The sequence below is a fragment of the Gracilinanus agilis genome, chromosome 3, assembly GCF_016433145.1.
Source record: "Gracilinanus agilis isolate LMUSP501 chromosome 3, AgileGrace, whole genome shotgun sequence".
NCBI classification, from domain to species: Eukaryota; Metazoa; Chordata; class Mammalia; order Didelphimorphia; family Didelphidae; genus Gracilinanus; species Gracilinanus agilis.
Window position 1 is genome coordinate 254,107,133 of NC_058132.1, and position 24,873 is coordinate 254,132,005.

Sequence of the window (24,873 nt, forward strand, 5' to 3'; positions counted from 1 at the left end):
ATGATGTTATCTCCTTGCACTCTTGATTTTGCTCCTTTCCTTCTTTCTCTAGGACTTTGTTCTGGTCATTGCTTCCTCTTTCTCATGTATCTTTTAATTTCTCTCTCTTGCTCTCATGCTCAAACCATAAACTTTCCTTTTTACCCTTCTACTCCATTGAGTTATTATCCTGCCTTTCTCTTTTAATTTTACTGCTAAATTTTCTTTAAAATATTAAAAAAATGTACTTAATATTTTTGTTAAAGTTTTGAGGTTGTCTCCGTCTCTCCCTTTTCCACTCCACACTAGAAAAAGCATGATTTGAGAAATATATATATTTGTCAAATCATATATATATATATATATATACATATATATATATAAATGTACATGGATACATTCATCTATGTTAATATAAATATATGTATTTATATATATTTGCAAATATATGTAAATAATTGATAAAAATAAATAATATATACACATATTTATATTGACATAGGTAAATGTATCTATATCTTTCTTCTGCTAAACTTTTTAAAAGTTTTTTTTTAATACCTAATGCCTTTATTTCCCTACTACTTATTTTCTTCTTGTCCCCTTGCAATTTGGCCTCTGCCCCTTCCCACTCCACTGAAATATAACTCTTAAAGCTCACCAATGGCCTCCAAAAACTAAATCCAGTGGTCCCTTTTTAGTCCTCAGCCTCTTTAATCTCTTATTCTTACTAAATATTTTTTCCTCCCATGGCTTCAGAAATTCTACTTTCCTATCCTTTTCCCACTCCTTCATTTCCTTTGCTAGCTCCATATCATCTTCCCAATCCTTTAATGTGAGTGTTTCACTAGGCTCTGTCTTTGACTACTTTTTCTTTTCTCTAAGTTTTTCCTATGGTAATTTAATTTACTTCCATAGCCTTCGACTATTACCAGTAGAGGTTATGTGGAAAGCGAGCTAAAACTGGAGTCAGAGAATTGAGTTTTATTTTGACTGTCATTTACTCATTGTGTAACCTTTGGCAAATCACTTGACTTTCCTGGATCTCCATTTCCTCATTTGGAGGATGAGGAAGTTGAACTAGATAACTTTATAGATTCATTGTAGCTCCAGTGATCTCTAAGCACTCTATTCCTGAATCAGTTATCTTCAGAATTACAGAACTAAATTTCCAACTGCCTACAGGGAATCTCCATCTTTATGTCTTGTCACCTTAAGAGTAAATTCTCCCAAATCAAAATTAGGGCAGTTAGGTGGCATAACGGATAGAGGACGGGGCTTGGAAATAGGAAGATTCATATTCTTGAGTTTAAACATGCCCTCAGATACTTCCTAGCTGTGTGACCCTGGGCACTTCACTTAACCCCCATTCCCTCACCCTTATTATTCTTCTATTTTGGAAATGTTACATAATATTGATTCTAAGATTGAACGTTAAGGTTTATGTTTAAAAAAAAAAACAACAAAATAGCACAGGTGCTCATGGGAGAAGTTTTACCTTAGTGTGAAATTTGTAGAAATAATGACATTTCTGTGAAATTTGTAGAAATATTAACATATCTGACTTTATAATGATTATTGCTGTTTTATCATTCAAATTAAGGAGGATTGGGAAAAACTACATCTAGAAAGTATTTTTAGCTGAGGCTTTTAAAGGAATTTAGGAGGTATAAATGAGAATGGAGGGAATTCTAGGCATGGGAGGACAGTCAGTAAAAACACCTAGAATCTAGGGTTGGAGTATCTTGTTGGAGAAACAGCAGTAAGGAGGCCAAGATTATTGAACTGAATAGTACCTGTGGGAGTGTAAGGTATAGAAAGACCTGAAAGGTATGGAAAGGGGTTAGGTTATAAAGGATTTTGGAACAGAGGATGTAAAGTTTGATGCTAGAAGTGATAGAAAGCCACTGGAGTTTATTGAGTTGATGATAGAGTGGGATGAGGGATTGGGGGAATTGGTGAATCATGGTCAGATCTATGATTTAGGAAGCTCACTTTGATAGCTGAATGGAGGTTGAACTGAAGTAGGAAGAGATTTGTGGCAGACAGACAATAATTTAAGCATGAGACGATGAAGACCTGCACCAGGGTAGTGGCAATGTCAGAGGAGACAAGGGGATGTATGCAATAGATGTTAAAAAGGTAAAATTGTCAGGCTGTGGTAATATATTGGATATGCTGGGGGTGGGGGGTGGAGTCGAGGTTGAAAGAAAGTGAGAACCTTGAGGGCAGGGACTTTCCTTTTTTTAAAAAAATTGTATCCCCAGTATTTAGCACAATGCCTGGCAAATGTTGTTGTGACTGAATCATTTCAGACATGTAAGATATATGTATATATTATGTTAACTATATTAATTATATTATGCTATAATATATTCTGTTATGTTGTATTATATTTATTATAATGTTGAAAGAGAGTGAGGAATTGCAGGTGGCACTTAAATTATGAACCTGGGTGACTGGAAAGATGGCAGTACTCTCAATATTAATTGGAAAATTTGGGAAGGATTTATGAGGAAAGGTAATGAATTCCATTTCAGACATCTTGGATTTAAGATGTCTATGGGAGATCCAGTTCAAAAGATCAAATAGACAGTTGGAGCTAGAAAACTGGAGATCAGCAGAGAAGTTAGCACTGGATAAGTTGGTTTGAGAATCACTAGAATAGAGCTAAGTGAATCCATGGTGGCTTATGAGATCACCAAGTGAGATATTAAAAGAGGAAGAAGAGAAAAGGGGCCCAGGACAGAGCCCTGTGGTACTCTCAGGGTTAAAGGGTATGAATTAGATAAAGATCCAGCAAAGAAGACTGAGAAGGAGTGATCAGAGAGTTAGGGGAGAACAAAGAAAGGGGTAATATCATGAAAACTTAAGAGAGAAGAGAGCATCAAAGACAAGAGTGATCCATAATGCCAAAGGCTGCCGAGATGTTAAGAAGGATGAGAACTGAGAAAAGATCATTTGATTTGGCAATTAGATTATTAGTAGCATTAGAGAAAGTAGTTCCTGGTGAATGATGAGGTCAGAAGCCTGACTATAGAGCACTAAAAAGAGAGAAAAGGAAAGGAAGTGGCTATCTGACTATGACAGATAACCTCAAGTTTAGTTCAAAAGGGAAGAGAATATGGAAAAATAGTTAATGGAAATGGTATGATCAAATAGGATTAAGTTTTTTGCAGGTGTGGAGACAGGAATATTTGTAGGTAGTAGAGAAGACAAGAGTGATTGAAGATCAGTGAGAATGTGAGGATGATAGAGGGGGAATCTGTCAGAGAAGGTAGAATAGGTATTGCTTCAATATGTAATTATATCCCAGACGCCTAGCACATAGTAGGTGCTTAATACATACTTTGTTGACTGATTGATTAATTTTGTGGACTTTTATAACTTATTCTGGTGGGGCCAGATTATTTCCTCGTGATCTTTACCATGGATTAAAACTATGTGCAATACATTGACATATTTTTCCTTGCAGTATTATGAAATGATATAACCTGTTGACTTTAGGGAAATATAAATCTGAGATAAGTTGGGTTACCAAAGCTGCCCCACTGTCAGATTCTGCCTCTGATGTTGACAGAGCGATGCAAAAGATAGCAGGTGTTTGAAATCTTTCCAAGTTTAAGACTGAGATAAAAATTGGTTTCTCTTTCATTTGCCCATGCTAATTTAGCTTCTTGAAATTAATCACAGTGCTTTTTTAATAGCATTTAATTAAAACTGGCATACAGAAAATAGGTAGCACCCAAAAGAGTATGGGAATTAAGGCCACATTTCTTCTCCTCTATTAATATGCTGGTATATCATAGAATCGTAGGATTATAAATTGAAAGTTAGAAGGTACCTTAGAGGCCTTCACGTCTAACTCCCACTTGTTACAGATGAAGAAACTGAAGCATAGGTATGTTAATTAAATTGCCCAGGATCAGCGATCTAGTAGTACCTTTTTGAGGCAGAATTTTTACTTGAGCCCTTTTAACTCTCAAGTCCAGTGCCCTGTGGTGTAGAACAAATATGAGACCTACTGGCTGTATCAGCCTACAACATTCCTGAGTGCAGCTAACCAGATTAAAATGTATTGGGGAAATATTTAACAAAATAAATAAAAATATAATACAATATTAACTTGTGATTTTCTAAGTCAACATACAGTGCAAGGGAACCATTTCTATTTGAGATGTAGAGACTTCTTGTAAAGTCTCATTATGGCATGAAGGAGACCCTGGATTTTCAAAGGTTATACCAGTGGATCATAAGCTCTGGCCGGTCTTATTAAGATGGAAAGGCTTTGAGGATATATCTAGCAGTAAACTATGGATCTAGAGTCCAAGGATCAATTTAGAAACATTGTTGGTAGAGCAACTTGTGAAATTATCTACTAAAATAAAGAGGAACTATAATATGTTTCAGAAGATAGAAGAATCCTTACCCATATAATCATGAGAATTGAGGCCATTTCAAGTGGTAAAGATGTAATACTATAGAATTTAGTCCTAGTGATTATTATATGGACCAATAATTTGGGTATAAAGTGAAATCTTTATTTCTAAATACCGTCATGTGGGTAGATTAAAACATCCTTTTTTGTTTTTGTTAAATTTATTTGCTTTTTATGTGAATTTATAATTTGCCCTGCTCACTCCCTGCGTCCCATTTCTTTTCTGTTTAAAATGATCACTGGGGCATTTGGAAATACTTTGTCTAATGTTCTTTAATATTTTTAAATTTAATATTTTAAAATTTAAAAAGACATGAAAAAATTTTAGCACTGATGATCTGTAGAGAAAGAAAGCAGTTCCTGGTGGAATTGATATTTGGGAGATTGTTATACTGGGATAATATTTTTAGTGCTCCAAAATACTTGGTAAAAGTCATTCTTTCTTTCTTAAATTATAATTTACTTGTATCCCTATACTTGATTTGGGAAATGTGCTCTTTAATGGATTTGAATAGACATGGTATTTAGATATATTAAAAAACAAAACAAAACAGAAAAACTCACTTAAATTAGTCAATATTACTTTTTGGACTTGGAGAAAGTTTCACAACAGCAGACCAGTGGTTCATAAATGAACAGTTCTTAGAATTTTTTAGTTCATGCAAGGAAAGACCAAAGGCCTAAAAGTGTGACAACTGGAAGCAAAGACATGGAGGAACCAGGCCATGGGAAAAGGGGTTCAGTTCAAAGGATACTCAGGAAAAAAGGACACTCCATCAGTAGAGGACAAAGGATAGAAGCAGATTTCAGTGATTATTGTGGTAGAAGAATGTGATTTGTGAGCAATGATCTTGAGGCACTTACTGGAAGAAGGATGGAGGCCAGCTATGGTCCTTCAAAGAAGCTATCTATGGATTTGATACTATTTTCCTAGTTGATGCCTGTCTGCAAGATGGCACAGTGTATGGGCCTGTAGTCAGGAACTTGTTGTTCTTCAGTCATTTCAATCATGTCCCACTCTTTGGGACCCCATTTTGAGTTTGGCAACAATACTGGAGCAGTTTGCCATTTTCTTCTTTTGAGTCTGAAATCAGTTTAAAAAAAAAAACTCAGTTGTGGAAAGACCTGAGTTCAAATCCATACTCAAATACTTACCTTGGACAAGGTATGTGACCTGGGCAATTTGCCTCAGTTTCCTTAACTGAGAAAAATGGGAATCATGATAGTGTATACCTCCCAGGCTCTTGTGAGGATTAAGTGAGATAATATTAGTAGAGTGCTTAGCACATGGCCTGGTACATAGCAGGCACTTCATAAGTGCTTGTGCCCTTCTTTTCTACACAAGGCCAGTTCAGTCATGTTTTTGCAAGGCCATGTATTTTATAGAGAGGAGATAGGTTCCTCCTTTAGCTCATCTCACTAATTTCCCATTTCTGTTGTTAGAGGCAGGAAGAAACTAGGGATGGCCTTAGGAAACCCTGGAGAAAAAAGTGTGAGGCATGGAAGTTTCTAAGCAAAGATGGGCAAAGGGAATTTTAGGCTGGAAATATCCAAAAAGGACAGGAGGAAGAAGTGAGTTGAGAGCAAAGGCAGCTTCCTGCTGGGGCTCACAGGGACCTCACAAAGCAGAGAAGAATCTGGATTTTTATAAAATAAGTACAATCTTGTCACCTGTTTAGAATACACCTTTTATTATGAGAAAGGTCTCATAATAATACTTCCATCTATCACCATCCAAGTATAGAGGATAGTGATTGTCTGATGGATTTTCTTAGTCTGTTTCACATATGTACATGCATGGTTAAGTATACCTACATGTACCTATAATTAATTTCATTTAATAAAATTTTATTTCATGTCTTTCAATTTATTTAGAGTAAATGCTTATTCACACAAAGCACTGTGCTAGACACTGGGGGCACAAATCCAAAAAATGATGGAATTCCCTGCCCTCAAGGAGCTTATAATCTAGGGATGAGATATAACTTATACACAAAGAATATAGGTGAATTCAAAAATAGATATAAGATATGGTGTGTGTATAGGTATTTGGAGAGAGGGTTGATGTGTGGAAAGAAGCAATAATATCTTGGAAAATCAGAAAAAGCTTCATGTAGGAGGTAACATGAAGTGAACCTTAAACTAAATTAGGTATTCATAGCATATTATGATGTGCCTTGACTTATGGAATTCTCTAGGCAACAAAATCATAGATTCTATAATATTTTTGGGAAGCTAATGGTACAGTGGATAGATGCTGAACCTGGACTCAGGAAAACTCATCTTCGTTAGTTCAAATCTGGCCTCAGACACTTACTAATTGTGTGACCTTGGGTAAGTCACTACTTTTATTTGCTTTAGTTTCCTGATCTGTAAAATGAGCTAGAGAAGGAAATGCCAAACTACTCTATTATCTTTGCCAAGAAAACCCTAAATGGGGTCACAAAGAATTAGACATGACTTAAAAACAACAAAAGAGTAGAATTATCCATCAGAAATTTAAAATAATTGGGCAGGGCAGCACATAGTTGTAATCCCTGCTATAGGGAAATGGACAGGAGTAGTTGTCTTGAGCTCAGGAATTCCAAGTTGCAATGGGTTAAGGCAATTGGGTGTCTGCACTGTTTTTTTTTCCATAAGCATCTGGTTGTCTAGTGAGGGTCAAACTAGCCCAGGTAAGAAACAGAGCAGGTCAAAACTCCTGTGCCCATTATTATGGGACCTCTCTGTTAATAGTAGCTCTTGTACTTCCAGGTTTAACAAGATTGGAAGAACTCAATTTTAAAAAAATAAATCACAGAAGCATTTTTCCTCCATAAATTTATAAAGAAAAATAGCTTTTTCTATGATATCATTGCCAAGGAGAACAGATGAAGGAATATTTTTTATACGATTTGAATTGATTGTTTCTTCAATTTATACTGTTTTTCTTCATGATCTTATCTTATTTTTTCAGACCCAGGAGCAGAAAGGACCTGTGATGAAAATATCTGTGAACATAATTGTACCCATCTAAAAGAAGGGGGCTTCATCTGTTCCTGTAGGCCAGGGTACAGTGCTAGTTCAGTGGACAGAAACTCCTGTGTTGGTAAAGTAGATTTCTTTTGAATTATGTTTTTTAAATCCTTCAGTTATCTCTTCGTGAGACACCTTGATGCTGAACCACCGGAGTCCCTTTGTAGGATTACGTCTATGGTTTTTATGTTTAAGAATGAACAAAGATTAGCACTATTGTCTGACCTGGGTAAGGCTTGTCTTCTCAGGTGTTTGGGACTAATATGGTCTAGGGACCATAGCCAAGAATCATATGGCTTGCTTATGAGTTCTAAAATCTTAACTGTAGTCATCTTTTTTCTTTTCATCATGAATCAATTCCAAAATATGTGATAAGAATACAACTTACTAAAAGTGATAAGAACTAAATATAGTTTCAGCAACTCTGGCCAGTAGGTTTTAATGTTCCTGTCTCCATGGTATGTTTTAAGTAGAGATATGTGAAAGCATTCTATTGAGGAATTGAAACTCAAGAATTTATCATTTAGAGATTAAATAGTAGATCCTTGGAGCTGAAAAACTGTATTAGCAAAGGGGAAAATGATCCTCTTGATGAGGAAAAAAAAAGTTGTAGCTGCTTTTCTGAAATGGAAAGTTAACCTCATCTTTGAGTCCTTTATCTTTTTCTTGGCTGAACTTATTGTGTTTCTTTAGGGTTCCCTTTCTCTGTTTGTTGGCTATTTCTTTCATTTGTATCTTCCTTGATCTTTACCAGTGACAAATGTGAATTTGAACAGAGGCAAGTCTCTAGGGAATAGATTCGAAAATGCATTTTTGCTTTTGTTTCGTCTCCAGATATCAACGAGTGTGAGCAATTTGGGGTCTGTCCCCAGGACTGCAAAAACTCCAAAGGAAGTTATGAATGTGTCTGTGCTGATGGATTCAGGTCTGTGGGTGACCACGAGGGAAAACAATGTGCAGCTGATGGTACGCTTAGATGATATTGGGATGTCATCAGTGAAAAATCAACCTTAGGGGCAGGAGGGAAATGAATACACTCATCACTGAAGGAGAATCCTTTTAAGGGCCATAGTGTGTTCTTTTTCATTCATCACCCTCTTCCCTTGCCTTAAAAAATATTAAAACTTGTTGGAATTCAAATAATGACAGTCATGTCCTACTTGTCCCAGAGCTTGCCTCCTGACCATCTTGATAAGTATCTTTTTCAAGAAAAGATATGTGGATTGGATAGCTCCCTCCAAGTTGCTCAACAACAAAAATCTGCTTATGTCATAGTTGTCAGCAAAAGGAAATTAATGAAGCCATCAAACTCCCAGCTCCACTGAATCAAGGTTTTAGGCAGTGTAACTTAAGATGTCTCAGAAAACAGACCCATTAAATCAGGGCAAATCAAGGACACTTTGTTGACAGATTACTTTTTTATTGTCTATGGACTAACGATCACAGACAGAAGGGGCCTGGCTCATTTATGGCTTCAATCATTAGTTCTACATCTTAGGTTAATGTCAGCACCAGAAAAATCTGTCTCCAAATAAATAGGAATTTAGCTCATAAAATTAAGAGATATGAACTGGAAAAAAGCAGAAATAATGGTAGGGCATTAGAAGTGACAGAATGGAATGAATAGAAGTGGTACATAGCAGGTCAAATTTCCAATACTCTAGTCTAAATCTATACAAGCCAATTTTGTGTACAAGTTTTTATGGCTCTATCTATTTAGATTTGGGACATATGCTAGTGGCTCAAGGGGGATTGCTAGGAGAAGAGCATTTTTAATTTGCATGTCAAGTGGTTAGTGGTTAAAATGAAAATTTTAACCGTTCAATTTTGGCATGCAAATGAATACATTAAAACATGCATTTGATTTGCATACTTAAACATTGCAATTGAACATTTCAGGCATGAAAGTGGAGTAAGGGCACTTTGAAAGTTTGGTCTGACAATTAAGCAGCACACTGAAAATTTGTTTAACTAGTTTGAAGCTGAAAGGATTGGAAGAAATTACTATATTCACATAAAAACATACAGTCTAGAGAGAAAGAATCAGTTTATAGAGTGCCATACTTTATTAGAGCCAGAAGGGAGGTCATTTAGATCAGTCTAATTCCTTCTTTTTACAGATAAAGAAACTGAGATGTAGAAGGGCTAAGGCAATATGAAACAAGTTCCCAAAAGTTAGGTAAATTGGATTTGAAATATAAATACTAAAAAGAGCTGCACAATAAATAAGAAATTAAATTAGAAATTTAAAATAGAAATTAAATCAGAAAATCCTATACATTGCACTTCAGAGTGTGAAATACTTTAGGTTAAAAAAATATCAAAGACAAACTATCTTTTCTCATTAAGTAGAAGCTGAATTGGATCAAAGTAATGATTACTTGTTTAAAAAATAATGAAAAACCTGTCAATAAAATAAAGACAATAAGGAGTTTCTAGTAAACTTCTATTAAGGTTATGAATGTTTTGTTTCTCTCCTATGACCTTTTGCTCACAGTCTTGACTGAATCAGTGCCAGAGAATAAGGAGAAAATTAAGTGGAAAAAAAAGAAAGTCATTGAAGGGCTGGCTAATAGGGAAAAATTCCATCTTAATCCAGCCCTTTGAGTTAGTTCTAAGACTGAACAATAGATAAAGTAGGCAAATAGAAACCCTGGCATCCCTCAACCTCGTACCACCCTACCTTTCCAGCCTCATCTCACACTACTCCCCTCTTCCATGTATGTACTATAGCCAAACTGGACTACCCCAAAGACATCCTGCGATGAAACTCTTCCTCCCTCTGTACCTTTTCCCATAGCAATCCTTGCCCTCCTCATTTCTATTTTTACCTGCTGGAATCTTGCCAGTTGTTCAAATCTAGCTAAATGCCACCTCCACAAAACTTTCCCTAGTTTTCCCAATCATTAATGATTTTTCCTTCCTAGGACCTCACAGAGCTGTAGGTTTCTAAACTTCTTGTAAACAAACCTATCATGTATCAATTTATTTTATGGACATTCATACATCATAACTCCTAACAGCTTCTTAAGGCCAGGAACCATATCTTCCCCAAGCTTGGTTTCTTCCTTCCTATGGTGATTTCCACATAGCACACTCTTAATCAATGTGTCCTGAAGGTTTAGTTGAAGTTGATACTCAGACTTTCTTCCCAAAATAGAAATGAGAAAATTCATCTTGATAGAATAAATGGCCAATTGATTATCAAAATTTGTTAATTTACTGATCAAAGGTGTTTCAAGTGCATGTATAGACTTAGATATTTGGGAATTTTCCTATCACTTATCCACAATTCCAAAAAAGGCAGAAGTAAAAGGCATATAGATAAAAGTAACTTTTTCATTTGTTTACAGGCAACCCTCCCATACTACTCCTGCCAGACAATGTTCGAATTCGGAAATATAATCTCTCATCAGAGCAGTACTCTGATTACCTTGACAATCAGGAGCACATCCAGGCAATTGATTATGATTGGGATCCTGAGGGCATTGGCCTCAGTGAGTATAAACTTTTATATTTGTTTTAAGTACTAACAAAACGAATTTTGTTAGCTAGTGAACTTGTTTAGAAGCTTTCCCCCCTTAATATGAATAAACCACGTTTTATTTGTGGAAGGGTTAGGGCTCATGGAGCAGCTAGGTGGCATAGTAGGAAGTCCAGAAGACGAGTTCAAATCTGACTTTAGACACTTATTTGCTATGTAACCCTTATGTCAAGTCACTTAATCCTGTTTGCCTCCGTTTCTTCATTTTATAAAATGAGTTAGAGAAGTAAATGGCAAATCACTCCAGTATCTCTCCTAAGAAAACCCCCAATGGGGTCCCAAAGAGTCAGACATCACTGAAACAAAACAAAACAAAACAACAACAACAACAACAACAACAACCCCTCATAACCAGATGAATTTGGCCAGCAAGCTTTGCTCTGCTCTTCATAATGACTTTTCAATTGTGTTTTCATCCTTGGATCATTGACTGAGAGCTAGAAGGGACCTTAAAGGCTTAATTTTGTTACTTTTTCAGATGAGGAACCAAGAAGTGAGTTGACTTTGCCTATGGTTACATACCTAGCAAGTAGCAGAAGTAGGATTTGAATTCAGATTTGGAGCTAATGCTCTTTTGTTTATATCATGCTGCTTCTCCAAAAAAAAAAAAAAAAGAATTATTAAGAACTACAACTAAATCAACAAGTAGCTATGTCAAGTCCCAATGAATTTATTTCTACAGGACTACATTTGACTCTTCTTCAGTCTTCCACACTGAAATGATGAGACAACTGAGGTTGATAGCAGTTAATTAACTTGATCAGAGTTACTATTAAGTATCTGAGGCAAAAGTTGAACTCATATATTCCTGACTCCAGGCTTACAACTCATTTCACTGTGCCACTTCACTGCCTTTGAAAAGAAAATTCATAATAAAGTTTACAAAGCACTTTATATATTTTATGTCATTTAATTCTGCATTTTGTCAGCATAGATTGTGAAAGTATTAGCTCACTTCCATATTATAATGAGGCATTAGAGTAGGTTTACACACACACACACACACACACACACACACACACACACACACACACACACACACACATACACACACACACACATACACAAATGGGCTTTGGATTGTGACAATAAAGTTAAATGAACAATATTAATGAATCATCAACGAACTGATATTTCCCTTGACCAGATCGCCACATCTCTAATTGTACTTGTCCCCAGTGTAAAATTGGCTTCTGTTTTTTTTATCTCTGCAGGTGTTATTTATTATACTGTTTTAGGCCAGGGCTCTGTTTTTGGTTCCATCAAACGTGCCTATATCCCCACCTTTGACAGCAGTGGGAATAATCCTGTGAAGGAAGTTGACCTGAATCTGAAATATATTGTACGCCCTGATGGAATAGCAGTGGATTGGGTTGGAAGGTAAGTGAGTATGGTTCTTGAATCTTAGGGATCCCCTCCCATTGGAGTTATCCAATTGGAAGTATCTACCAAATAAGATATGAAAACATAATTAATTATGGGTTTCAAAAATCAATTTCACTATGTAACAATGTTATTTAGCATTATAGATTTGGGCCTCACTTTCACAGTTCCATCAGAAATTTTGACTAAGTTTAGACATTTTTCTTTTCTTTATATCAATTATAATTGTGGAGGTGCTATCTGAATCCTGACTTTAGTAAGAAATGACTTCCAAGCATAGGCAGGGCATCAAAGAACTCTAGTTCTGAATCTTGCTTCTGCAATTGACTCTTTTTTTGGGAGGTGGTGCAGGAGGATGGGAATCTTTGCAGAAGTCACATTAAATGTCTGTTCCTCATCCTCCAAATTCCCTGAATCTCTAGAGTCCACAGGGTTGGAGATGGTCTCTGAATAGGAGCCATAAGTAGTATAATTATTCAATTGACTCATAACATATTAAACTGATAGTTATTTAGCTCAAGTTCAAAGATGATGCTTGGATTAGGGTAAAACTCGGGGAGAAGCAATCATATTAGGAGCATAGTTTGAGTACTCATAGAGACATCCACATTCCTGGAAAGGAACTCTTCATGGAAAGATGCTTGAGGAGATGGAGCTTTGGGACTTTCAAAGCTCCTGGAGAATGGTGAGTCATTTGCAGTATAAATTAATTTTCACCTTTTAGCAAACCCATCTGGTGTTCCCAGAAGGCAGGTTCATCTCTGAAGATATTAATTAGCTCCCCACTGTTCTTGCTAAAATAAGACTTTATACTGGACTACTTGTTTCAGAATCTCTTGCCAAAGGACAAAACCTTTGAGATTTGTTATCAGAATCCAGAGCCTGAAGACCCAGGCTCCTTTGAATTTGACATTTCTTTCTGCCAATTAGGGGATGGTAGAGTTCTCTTCTTAATTGAAGTCTTACTCTCTTCTTTGTTAGGTTGGAACTGAAATTGTTAAGACTTAGACATGCTAAGTAATAGAATATCAGGACCTTGCTGAGCCTATACTGTAGATTATTTTTAAAAATCTTTTTCATCTGAGCTGATGAGTTTTCTATATTCCAAGTTCCTATTGAACCCAAATAATACTATGACCCTGAAAGAGGTAGGAGGGGAGACATTCAGCTTCTCAAAGGCTAGATATTGCTAATGAGTGGAAGAGTTCCTTTCTTAGATTATCAGGTCCCCCAGGTCCTTTATACAAAAATATTCCTTATACTAATTGAGCTCATTTTACAATGTCTACTTTTGATGTGGAATTTCTAGCTTTTTTTGTAGTTTGACTTTCTTTACTCCAATTTAGGCACATTTATTGGTCTGATGCTAGCACCAATCGAATAGAGGTGGCCAAGTTGGATGGAAGATACAGAAAGTGGCTTATTTTCACCCAACTGGATCAACCAGCTGCAGTTGTTGTGAATCCAAAACTGGGGTAAGTCTTCAAGGACCTCAACAAGGACTCCTTCTGTTGTTTGCAATGTCATAAAAAAGAAATGAGGGATTCATTTTTTCCTCAAGAGAGAAATTACTGTTATTATTGGGGTGCTAGTGGTGGATATAGAGGAAGCTAGATTAGCACAGTGGATAGAGCACTGGGCTTGGAGACAGGAAGACTTGAGTTCTAATCTGGTTTCAGATACTTCCTAGCTATGTGACCCTGAGTAAGTCATTTAACCTCTGTCTGCCCAAGTTTCTGCACCTGTAGGATGGGGATAGTATTAGTACTCCTAGGGTTGTTGGGCAGCTAGGTGGCATGGTAGATAGAATGTAGCATTGGACCTGAAGTCAAAAAGTCTCATTTTCCTGAGTTCAAATCTGACCTCAGATACTTACTTACATGGCCCTGGGCAAGTCACTTAACCCTCTTTGCCTCAGTTCTTTATCTCTAATGAGCTGGAGAAGGAAATGGCAAACCACTCTTGTATCTTTGCCAAGAAAACCCCAAATAGGGTCACAAAGAGTCAGGCATGATTGAAGAACAAGTAGACAGCAACCCAGGGCTATTTTGAGAACTGAATAAGATAATTTTTAAAAAGTGCTTAGCATAGTGGTTGGTGTGTACTAGGTACTTAAATACTTATTCCTTTCTTTTCTTTCCCCCCACTAGAAAACCTGCCTAGGTCCTTTCCATAGTGTGTGTGTGTGTGTGTGTGTGTGTGTGTGTGTGTGTGTGTGTGTGAAGTGAACTAATGTGTTTTCTAAAAAAAATTCTAGTAGGCAGTGCTTTGAACTTTGAAATTATTTATAGAGCCTTCTGCTTTGATGGGACTTTGATCTGGCATACCTTTTTTTCCTTTTCATTATTTTAGTACAGGGATACTTAATTTTTTGTGGATCATGGACCCTTCCATTAATTTGGTGAAGGCTGTGGACCCTTTCTCAAAATGCTTTTAAATAAAGGATGGAAATGCTAAGTTTCAATTTCAGGTTTATTAAAAATAAAGTTGTATTTTTTTCCTATGCAAGTTCATGGAACCCTTGAAATCTCTCCATGGACCTCACTTTAAGAGAGACTGTTTTAGAATTTTTGAATAAGTTAATTATTATACTTGTTGTGGAGAGTGAGGAAGAATTCACTAGAATTATATATAGTCTAATGAATATTTCAGTATTCCAAGAGATTTATAGTTTCATCTGTGTGGCTACTTGTCCTACTAAAATATTCCATCATCCTACTATGCCTCAGTACATGGTAACTTATGGGTTGCTAAGGCTTAAAAAATTCATCTCTTGGTGGTTGGTCTTATTAAGAGGAAAATGTATGATTACCCAAGCCAGTTCTTGGAAAACAAACAATAAACTGTCCATTGCCAGGTTTATACTCATAGCCTTTCCTGCCAGAGCTTTTATTCATCTGGAATAGCTTTTCAGAACCCAAGGTCATCTCGATTTTTGCAACGGACTATTAGAATAAGGCTTCAGTAGGGAATAAGTAGATTACTCCTGTAAATTTGTCCATGTATTATGCTCTTATATGAGTAGCATGGTATAGTAGAGACTGTTGGCCTCAAACTTAGGAATATCCGAGTTCAAATCTTACTTCAGCTGCATACTATGTGACACTGAGCAAGTCACTTCATCTCTTAGCTCTCTGGGTGACCTTCTTGGGCTTTATATTGCTGTGAAAATGCCAGTCTGAACTGAGAGAGGAATTTCCTCTCCCAGGAGTTCTTCATGCCAGTGAAATCATAGATCTACACAGATCTGTAATTATTCTCAGCCACTCATACTGAGGTTCTACTCTGAGTTTTCATAGAACCAACCTGATTCTTATTTCTCTTAGATGACTTATCTGTATTTCTACCAAAAGGCAGAAGGTTTAGTTAAATGACTTTTAAGACCTCCTGCACCTTCATGATTTCATCATTTTTTTGAGTTGCTCATAGGATCATAGATTTAGAGCTGAAAGAGATCTTAGGAGCTATTGAGTCTGACCCTTTCATTTTAGAGCACAAAAGTAAGGGTTAGTAGACTTGCCCAGGGCTACAAAACTAGCAAATTTTTGAGGCAGGATTCTAACTCAGGACTTTTTGAGTCTATCACTTTATCTACTAAAACTACCTAGTTGCTTTAGTCATCTGGCATTTCAATAGTGTGTTTGAGGACTTTAGGAGATAAAAAAGAATCGCATGATGGAATTCTTGTTATTTTCAGAAACCAGGAGCACACATTTACGAAACAATAGAGAACCATACATGGAAAGTTAATAAATACCAAATTGTATGATATTTTGCTGTAGAAGGCTAGAGAAAGAGAGAAAAATCAATGGTAGAGAAAAATGTAGTGCCATGGACTAGGGCCTGGGAAGGAGAGAGTCACCCTCCCTCTGCCCCCAGTGTCCCTGGGCATGGCTGGGCAGTGCCCTCTACTATGTTTTTGTAGCCATAATTTCCCATTCTCTGTCTCCATGATTAGTTAAATATGTTGGTTTTAAACTATCTGGGGAAAAATGCTCCCCAAGTGGCATTTGAACAAGTTCTGAATTTTGTTCTGGCCTTAATTCCCGTCCTCTCCCCACATTTCTACCTGTTAGAAGAGGCCAGGCTATTTCTATGAAGGAAGTCTGGTAAATTCCTCTGAGACTAGGTATCAAGGCAGAATTTTCATGGGTGATAGCATTGCTATTCCCTTTCTCCTCATCTTTTATGAAGTATAAAACATATAGGTTAATATATATCACCTGGAAAATGCTGTTTCCCTCTGGGTTTGTTTTATTTTGCCTTCAGGGGAAAACCTATTTCCTAAGATAAAATTCTAAAAATGAGAAAACCTCTGTTGTAGGTTTATGTACTGGACTGACTGGGGAAGTCAGCCTAAGATAGAATGCGCCTGGATGGATGGGCAACAACGGCAAACTCTGATTTCTGATGACCTTGGCTGGCCAACTGGCCTTTCCATTGATTATTTGAACAATGACCGGATCTACTGGAGTGATTCCAAAGAGAACATTATTGAGTCCATGAAACATGATGGGACTGACAGGAGACTTGTTTCAAGTGGTGGTTAGTAATAATCTCGAATTTAATTTGCTTTTGGGGCTCTTGGCTACTAGTGAATATTCTCCTCTATTTTCTCAAGACATGATTCTTTAACTCTTTATTCATCTCAGCAATAACTTAGATGCAATTTTTGCTTTTTATTTCCGAGCTGTTTGTTGAAACGTAAATGAATAATATGAAGAAGAAAAAAGTGCTCCTAATTAGTGGGAATCAAAGGGAAATACTTTTGAGTTTAGTTGCTTCTGTGGATATGTACAAGTGCTGGTCTGTTCATAAACAGTTTTGAACATATTAGTATGAGACAAAAAATCCTATAATCAACTTTCATTTTTGTAAGTATGGAAGGATAATAATAATAGTCAATACTTATCTCAGGCATTAAGGCTAACAAAGCAGATTACTTTGTATTATCTCAGCTGATAATAGCAATAGACTTGTGAGATTAGTTACTATTTCTATTTCTATATTTTAAATGAGGAAACTGAGGATAGGAAATGTTAAGTGGCTTGTTTAGGGTGATGTAGCTAATTTAAAGGTCTGAGGTAGGACTTAAACTCAAGTTTTCCTGCCTCCAAAACCAGCTTTCTTATCTAAGTTGCCCTCAAGTGGACAGATTTTGGTGTTTTCCTGAACTTTGTCCAGTCATTCATAGCCCAGCACTCCAAACTGGGAACTCTTAAGAAATCATATACATGGGGGCAGCTGGGTGGCTCAATGGATTGAGAACCAGACCCAGAAATGGGAGGTCCTGGATTCAAATTTGACCTCAGACACTACCTAGCTGTGTGATCCTGGGCAAGTCACTTAACCCCTCCCCCCCCATTGCCTAGCCCTACTGCTCTTCTGCCTTGAAACCAATACTCAGTATTAATTCTAAGATGGAAGGTAAGGGTTTTTTTAAAAAAGGAAACCACATATTATTCTTAGAAAAGGAAGCAGACATTATTCTTGACTGACCATAACTGACATATTCAGAGGGCAAAACAGTGCAAGTCAAGATTTACCCCCTAAGATAGGATAGAAAATGTGAAACTGAAAGAACTATTTCCCCATACACAGTGGCAGATACCATAGATTAAACCAGTATAATTTCTTTCATCTTGATCATTCATTCCAGAGAACGTTTTTGTGACAGCATCTGCTGATAAAGAACTGAGTTATGACTCTCTGATGACATTCCAGCTGAATGTTCCAGGAATTTCAAGACTTTGAGTTAGGGTTAGGCATTAAGGTTTTAATTTTGGGAGAATTATGTCTGACACAAAAGTGGTGCTGAAGATTTGCTTTTTAATTAAACAAAAGTCTTTCTTTTCCCCTGTCTTCTTCTTTTCTCTGCCCATGGTTGAGAAGTAGGGAACCCTTATAGCCTGGATGTCTTCGAAGGCCATTTATATTGGACCTCTAAGGAAAAAGGTGAAGTCTGGAAAGAAGATAAATTCGGGAGGGGAGAGAGAGTAAAAGTGCTGACAGTAAACCCTTGGCTCACTCAAGTTCGCATCTATCATGAGCACAGATACAATCACTCAGGTAATCACCAGTCTTGGAATGAGATGCTCCCTATTATCTGAAAACTGCTATTCAAAATTAATAGCTGTGCTGTCAGATCTCTTAGTAGAAGATATTATCGGGTCTCTTGGTGCATGAAAAGTTTGTAATATTTTGACCTAATAAAGGTAGAATTGATGTTACTATCCAAAGTATAATTATTAATACTACCAGGTAACTAGGAATAAAATTTTAAAAAATATTTCAGTCTTCATCTGGAGTTCATGAACATGTGATTATGAAGTATCTAGAGAAAGCTACAAAATCTCCAGGTCCTCAAGTCGTAAAACATGATGTCAGTGTGGCTGTTGGGTCCATGTTGTGTTACAAGATGGTTCTAAACTTAGTCTTGTGGTTTTTAAGAACAGGATAAACCCCAAGAATTATATAACTATAATTCAATGTCTTTGCCTAGAAGTCAGTTCTAGAAGTTCAGAAATTTTATGGATCTGTTCCAGATGAATATAAAAGTTTTCCCTGTTTTTACAGATACATAATTTTATGTACTTGTTCACAAACTTACCTCTACTGAAGCATTAAGGCTTTTATCCTTCAGAGTAGTGTTAGAAAGAACATGAAACTAGAAATTAGGATATTAGTCTCAGATCTGTCACTAATCAGATATGTGACTTTGGGCAAGTTATCTCTCCTCTCTGATTCTTAATTTACTCTTCTATGAATGAGAGGGTCAGACTAGATGATCTCTAGGGTCCTTTTATGTCTGGGATGCTAGGAGTCGTGTCCTGGCATGAAGCCCTACATTATAATAGGTGGTTTGGAGGGCTAAGAAGCCACAGTCCTTTTAAGCTTTCAGAGGCTTTTCATTTGGTCACTTCCTACTTCCCAACTGACAAAGATCATCACTCTTCTTATGTTTCATAGCCCTTTGCTTGGACCTCTTTGTAACTATAGGGAATTCCACTAAGGAAATTCCCTCTACTAATTTATGTTGGCACCAGATTGTCCTGTCTTTGAGGGGTTAAATATGTGTCCCAAAGCTAGCATTTATGCTTTGCATGAAAGTAAAAACTTATCCAAGTTGGAATGGGCAGATGAGAACAATTTCCTTAACTCTTGTGGTTAATTTAAAATAAATTACTCTGAGAATTTCCTGCAGTTCCCTCTAGACTCTATATAGTTTTACTTATAAAAGAATAAAGTTGATTTTTTTCTATGGGTTTTGTGGAATCTGGCTGATAGTAGATGTTCACTAAATGCATATACAATGAGTGATAAATTTAGAGGTGCGATATATCAGCATTTACAAGTGAATAACAAGTACAGAGAAGTTATTAAATCATTTACAATGAGGATTTGATGCCTTACCCTCTGACTCAAAATCCCAGCCTTTTCCTAGAATACCATGTTTCATCTTGGAGTCTATGCTAGCAGAACACAGAAACAGGAATTCCTAATGTGGGCTCCATGAACTCAGTATCTAAAAACATTTTGACAACTATGTTTTAATTGCACTGGTTTCCTTTGTAATCCTAAGTATTTTATATTATGCATTTAAAAACATCATTCTAGAAAGGGTTTTTCAAGCTTTACCAGATTCCCAAAAGGTTCCATGACAACAAAAGAGGTTCAGAATCCCTGATCTAGCGGATTCTACCAAGCTGCAGTGGCTTTGAGGACAGGCTTGGTAATGCTCTGTAAATTTGTTCTCCCAAGTCCAACCTGGTTATATTTGCAGATGTTCATTGTCCTAAAGTTATAGTGATGTGTTTTAGAAACTATTCCATGATCTTTGGTAAATTCAGATTTTGAAGACAGTGAATTGTTAGAATGAAGTTTTATTGTATCTATTGAACCAATGGTGAGCTAGAGCCAACAAAATGGCTCATACTGCCTCAATAGAGCCAATTGTTAAATTTTTAGTGTGAGCACTCACACCTGGGAAACGAGGAAATCAAGGCTTGATTTATTGTTTTTCTGATTGTCCAGATTTAAGAATGTGATTAAGAAAAATGTTCACAAAGCAAATTAAACTTAAAAGTGTACTGCACAAACTTCTTCCAGCACCTTCAGAGATCTGGTTATTAAACACTTTCCAGCAGCCTCCTGCCTACCACTATACTAAACACTGGTATAATATTTGAATCAATAGACATGGCACCCCCCAGCCTCAAAATACTAATAGTCTGATGGAGAAAGATGATTAGCCAATACATAATTAATAGAAAATGTGTGCTTTTCAGGGAGGGAGGTTGAGGGAAATGAAAGGAAAAATGGGAGGAGGATAATGTTGATTTAGTGAAGAACAGGTAGAATTTATTAGGTAACTTATCTAAGGAAACTTTGGCTCTGTAACCATTTGGAGACCGCATGGATTCCAGTTACATAGATGAGAAGTTCCTAAAGCAGTAAGTTTATGGTAGTCCCAAACTTGTCTCTTCCCTAGTCAAATCAAGCCAGTTCAACTTATTCTTTCTCCTCACTTTCATTTTAGTGCGCAACATTTGTAAAGATGTCTGCAGCCACCTCTGCCTGCTGAGACCCGGGGGCTACACCTGCAGCTGCCCGGAAGGCACCCGCTTTATGGAAGGGAGCAGCACAGAATGTGATGCAGGTACACAGAGAACATAGCAGCAGCAGCAGCAGCAGCGGCAGCCCAGGAGATGCTTTCTGCTTTTCTTTTGCATGTCCCCCTCCTGTGTTGGCTAGAAGCAAGCAACTGGACCCTTCTGCTCCCTTCTTCCCTCTTACTGTCTTTTGGGGTAATCTTGATCCCAAATGGCAAACTGTATTCTGCTTTCTTTGTCTTTTGAATGGGATAGAGCAGCTGCAGAAAGTGAGAATAAATGGTAGAGGATGAATAGCAGTTAAGTATGAGGAAAATTAAAGTTCTACGGTCCTATCTTAGAAGCATCGAACACAGTTCAGCAGATAGAGTGCTATACCTGGAATCAGGAAGACTTGAGTTCAAATCCAGCCTCAGATACTTCCTAGTTTATGTGACCCTTGCCAAGCCACCTCACCTCTGGTTGTCAAAGTTTCCTCAATTCTAAATGGAGATAATTACAGCATCGACTCCACAGTGTTGTCGGGAGGACAAAATGAGTGAATATTTGTAAAAATGAGTTCTAAATAATGCTTAGCACAGTCCTTGGCACATAGTGGGTACTATATAAATGCTTAGTCCCTTCCCTTCCCCCAAATGAAGCTAGTGGACCAGATAGGAGCTTTGTGTTATTATTTTTTTAAAACCCTTACCTTCCATCTTGGAGTCAATACTATATTGGCTCCAAGGCAGAAGAGGGGTAAGGGTAGGCAATGGGGGTCAAGTGACTTGCCCAGGGTCACACAGCTGGGAAGTGTCTGAGGTCAGATTTGAACCTAGGACCTCCCATCTCTAGCCCTGGCTCTTAATCCACTGAGCTACCCAGCTGCCCCCAGGAGCTTTGTGTTCTGATGAATTCTTGGCACTTTTTGGCAAGCTGTGTTAGGGTTAGCTGATCATTAAGATCTGACTGAGGGCTTATCAGGGTCTCTGACCCTCCTGTTGTGTCTTCCTGTGAAGAATTTTCAACAGTGGGTTGGTTTCACGAACAAGACAGGCTCTTCCTTTATTTGCTCCAGGAAAGATTCCTGTCAGGCTTGAATCTTTGGGCCTCAAAAGTGGCCCCTTTGGAATGGATATCTCCTGGGAAGGAATAATCTCCTGGGAAAGATGCTGCCACTGCGACAGCTATTTATATAGTAGGGAAGATCAGTAAGTCACTTTTATGCTCGTTGTTGAAACCTTGGCAACATCAGCAAAGCCATATCTAGAATTGGAAACTGGAAACAAGCATTTATAAAGGCTTATTATGTGTCAGACACCACGCTAATTTACAGGAAATATGAAAAAAGCAAAAACATGGGTTTGAGGATCAGAATGGAATGGGAATCTCATTACTATCCCAGTATTGCTGTGACTGATCTATTCTTGGATGAGACACTGTCTATCTGTGTCTTCTTTGTATGTTAAAAATAATGGTACTGTGCTACAGCACAGCAGGTATTAAGGATTAACTAAGATCTAAGCTATGTTATGTGCATGAAAATTATCATATGATAATTCAACCATAAATCATATTGTTCATAGAAAATGACTTAATCAATTGATACAGATGAGATAGAGGAGGGATTTACACATTTAGCTCTAGATATTTGTCCCATATCATGAAATTAATAAGTTTACCATTTCAACATTGTTCAAGAGATTTTCTCCTGGTTGCTCTTTTTCTTGGTGCAATAAATTGGTTCAAGACTTTCTTTCAGGAGAACTAAAATATTGGGTCAAACAAGCTTATACATGATGACAATGATTCTGAATATCAACTGGATTTCATTCATGCATTCATTTAATAAGTAATGAATGAATGTTTTTTATGGAAAAGGCAGTATAATATATGACTTTAAAGCTCTCACTGTAGGAGAAAGTAAGGGTTATGTCAAAATCACCATGGACCATCCCAGGAATATGGGAATTTGAGCAGGGACAGTTTTACAGAGCTTCTAAAATCGGGTCCAGTTTATATACCTAAGCCCTGAAATTCTGTCCTGCTTTTTGGAAGTCTGAAAGCCCTAAGCTAAAGTCTTCCTTTGGCTGGATATTCAAAAGATTTCTGAAAGCCTTTAAGGATTAAGATATTGACATTATTATGGGGAGGTACAAAGATGACTAAGATATTTTTCCCTTTCTTCATGGAATATAAAATTATTAAGTCATAAATCAGTGTCAGCCATATTGATGTCATTAAGGATAGATCCATTCCATTCTTTTTCATTTGTTCTGGATTCCAGTAGTATTCATTCTATACAAGGAGAATTCTAAAATGTATCATTTTCTTTTCTGTTTAATATATACTCCTATTTCATAATCCATTACTATTTTGTAAGGGCATTTATTTGGTCTATGTGAGGGGCAATATTTTGAAAAGAAAGTAATGACAGATACATATCCCTGGCATTGAAGGTGAACAAGGTTTTGCATGATACAGTATGCTTTGCTGAGTGTGGCTTATTAACACATGCATGGCTTTCGATTTCTGCAGCCATTGAATCTCCCCCAACCATGCCCCCAGCATGCAGGTGTATGTATGGAGGAACATGCTATGTTGATGAAAGTGGTCACCCCAAATGCAAGTAAGTCAAAATATGGAGGTCAGATTTCTTGGTTTTACTTCATTAAGGGCAATTCAGTACTTAAACATAACCATGAAAATAAGTAGGAAAGTCTTATTGCTCCACTAATTTTTCAAACAGCTTGCTCCTTTTGGGACATATAATGCAGAGAAATGAAACCAGACTCATGAGAATTAACAATCACCAAAGAGTAGTGGGAAAATAGCTTTAGTTTGTCTAGAATATGTGCTAAGCAGGAGGGTTATGCTGATGACTTAAGGGAAAAAACTAGTCAATAAGTTAAATAAATATGCGTTTATGATTTATCATGTATAAAGAACTATGTTAGAGAGGGATTACTACCTACTCGGGATACTTCCAGATTTTTCCTGAATCCATTTCTCTTTATCTAAACTCACATAGCTACCCTGATATTCAGACACTCATCTCCTCTCACCCAGACAGTAGATTAACAGCAACGGTTTCCCAGGGAAAATTCCTGAACTCGAAATACTGTAAGCCACTTAGATTAATTAAACAACAAAAAAATTTTTACTAAAGAATGCAAAGGACAAGAATGCCATTATGATGTCCATTTCCCATCTTCAGCAACAGAGAAAGGAAAAGAAAATCAATCATTGTGTCTACTTAGTTTGAACCTGTAGGTGCCACTGGTGTACCACCAAAATTGATTTTTCATGCAAATTGCTATTAGTTTCAATTGGATATTTCTATTAAAATTTTTTTTAGAATAAAAAGGACCCATTCAGTAACTACTTGTCAAATTCAATGTGGAATTGTTTAGTCAAAGTGGAATAGGGGTGTGGCTTAAGTTAATAATACAGGATGCATATTAAAAAACTGAGTGATATTAATTGCATTTTCAGGTGTCCTACTGGCTACACTGGAAGTTATTGTGAATTGGGACTTTCAAGAGGAATGCCTGCAGGAACAAGTAAGATTTGAGAATGTGGGGAACCTGATTGCCCTGCTTATTCCTTTCCTGAAGGCTATGATATCATTACTTGAACCTATTCTCTTAGTGCTCAGTGTTGGCTGTTAAGCTTGTCAGACCTCTCCCGCCCCAAAAATGCTCACTTAGTTTTCTCTCTTTCATAGCAGCAGTTGCTGTGTTGCTGACCATCCTCTTGATTCTCCTTATTGGTGCTTTGGTGATTGGAGGATTTTTTAACTACAAGAGAACGGGCTCCCTTCTGCCGTCTCTTCCTAAGCTGCCAAGGTGGGATGCTGACTTTAGAATTTATGCTATCAACTTTCTGGTCCTTTGACTTTATAAATTAAAAAAAAAAAGTGAAAC

General features: G+C 37.0%; 1 protein-coding gene across 1 annotated transcript in view; it reads left to right on the forward strand.

Moving 5' to 3' along the window:
• The window catches only part of LRP2 (LDL receptor related protein 2), a 255,109-nt gene that overhangs the window by 213,472 nt on the left and 16,764 nt on the right, over positions 1–24,873 (forward strand). The window contains exons 63-73 of the mRNA XM_044669095.1: positions 7,371–7,502; positions 8,264–8,395; positions 10,783–10,926; positions 12,188–12,353; positions 13,703–13,831; positions 16,681–16,898; positions 18,246–18,425; positions 20,896–21,015; positions 23,486–23,576; positions 24,443–24,510; positions 24,675–24,795. Coding sequence (XP_044525030.1) covers positions 7,371–7,502; positions 8,264–8,395; positions 10,783–10,926; positions 12,188–12,353; positions 13,703–13,831; positions 16,681–16,898; positions 18,246–18,425; positions 20,896–21,015; positions 23,486–23,576; positions 24,443–24,510; positions 24,675–24,795 — 1,501 coding nt within the window. The remainder of the gene's footprint in view (positions 1–7,370; positions 7,503–8,263; positions 8,396–10,782; positions 10,927–12,187; positions 12,354–13,702; positions 13,832–16,680; positions 16,899–18,245; positions 18,426–20,895; positions 21,016–23,485; positions 23,577–24,442; positions 24,511–24,674; positions 24,796–24,873) is intronic.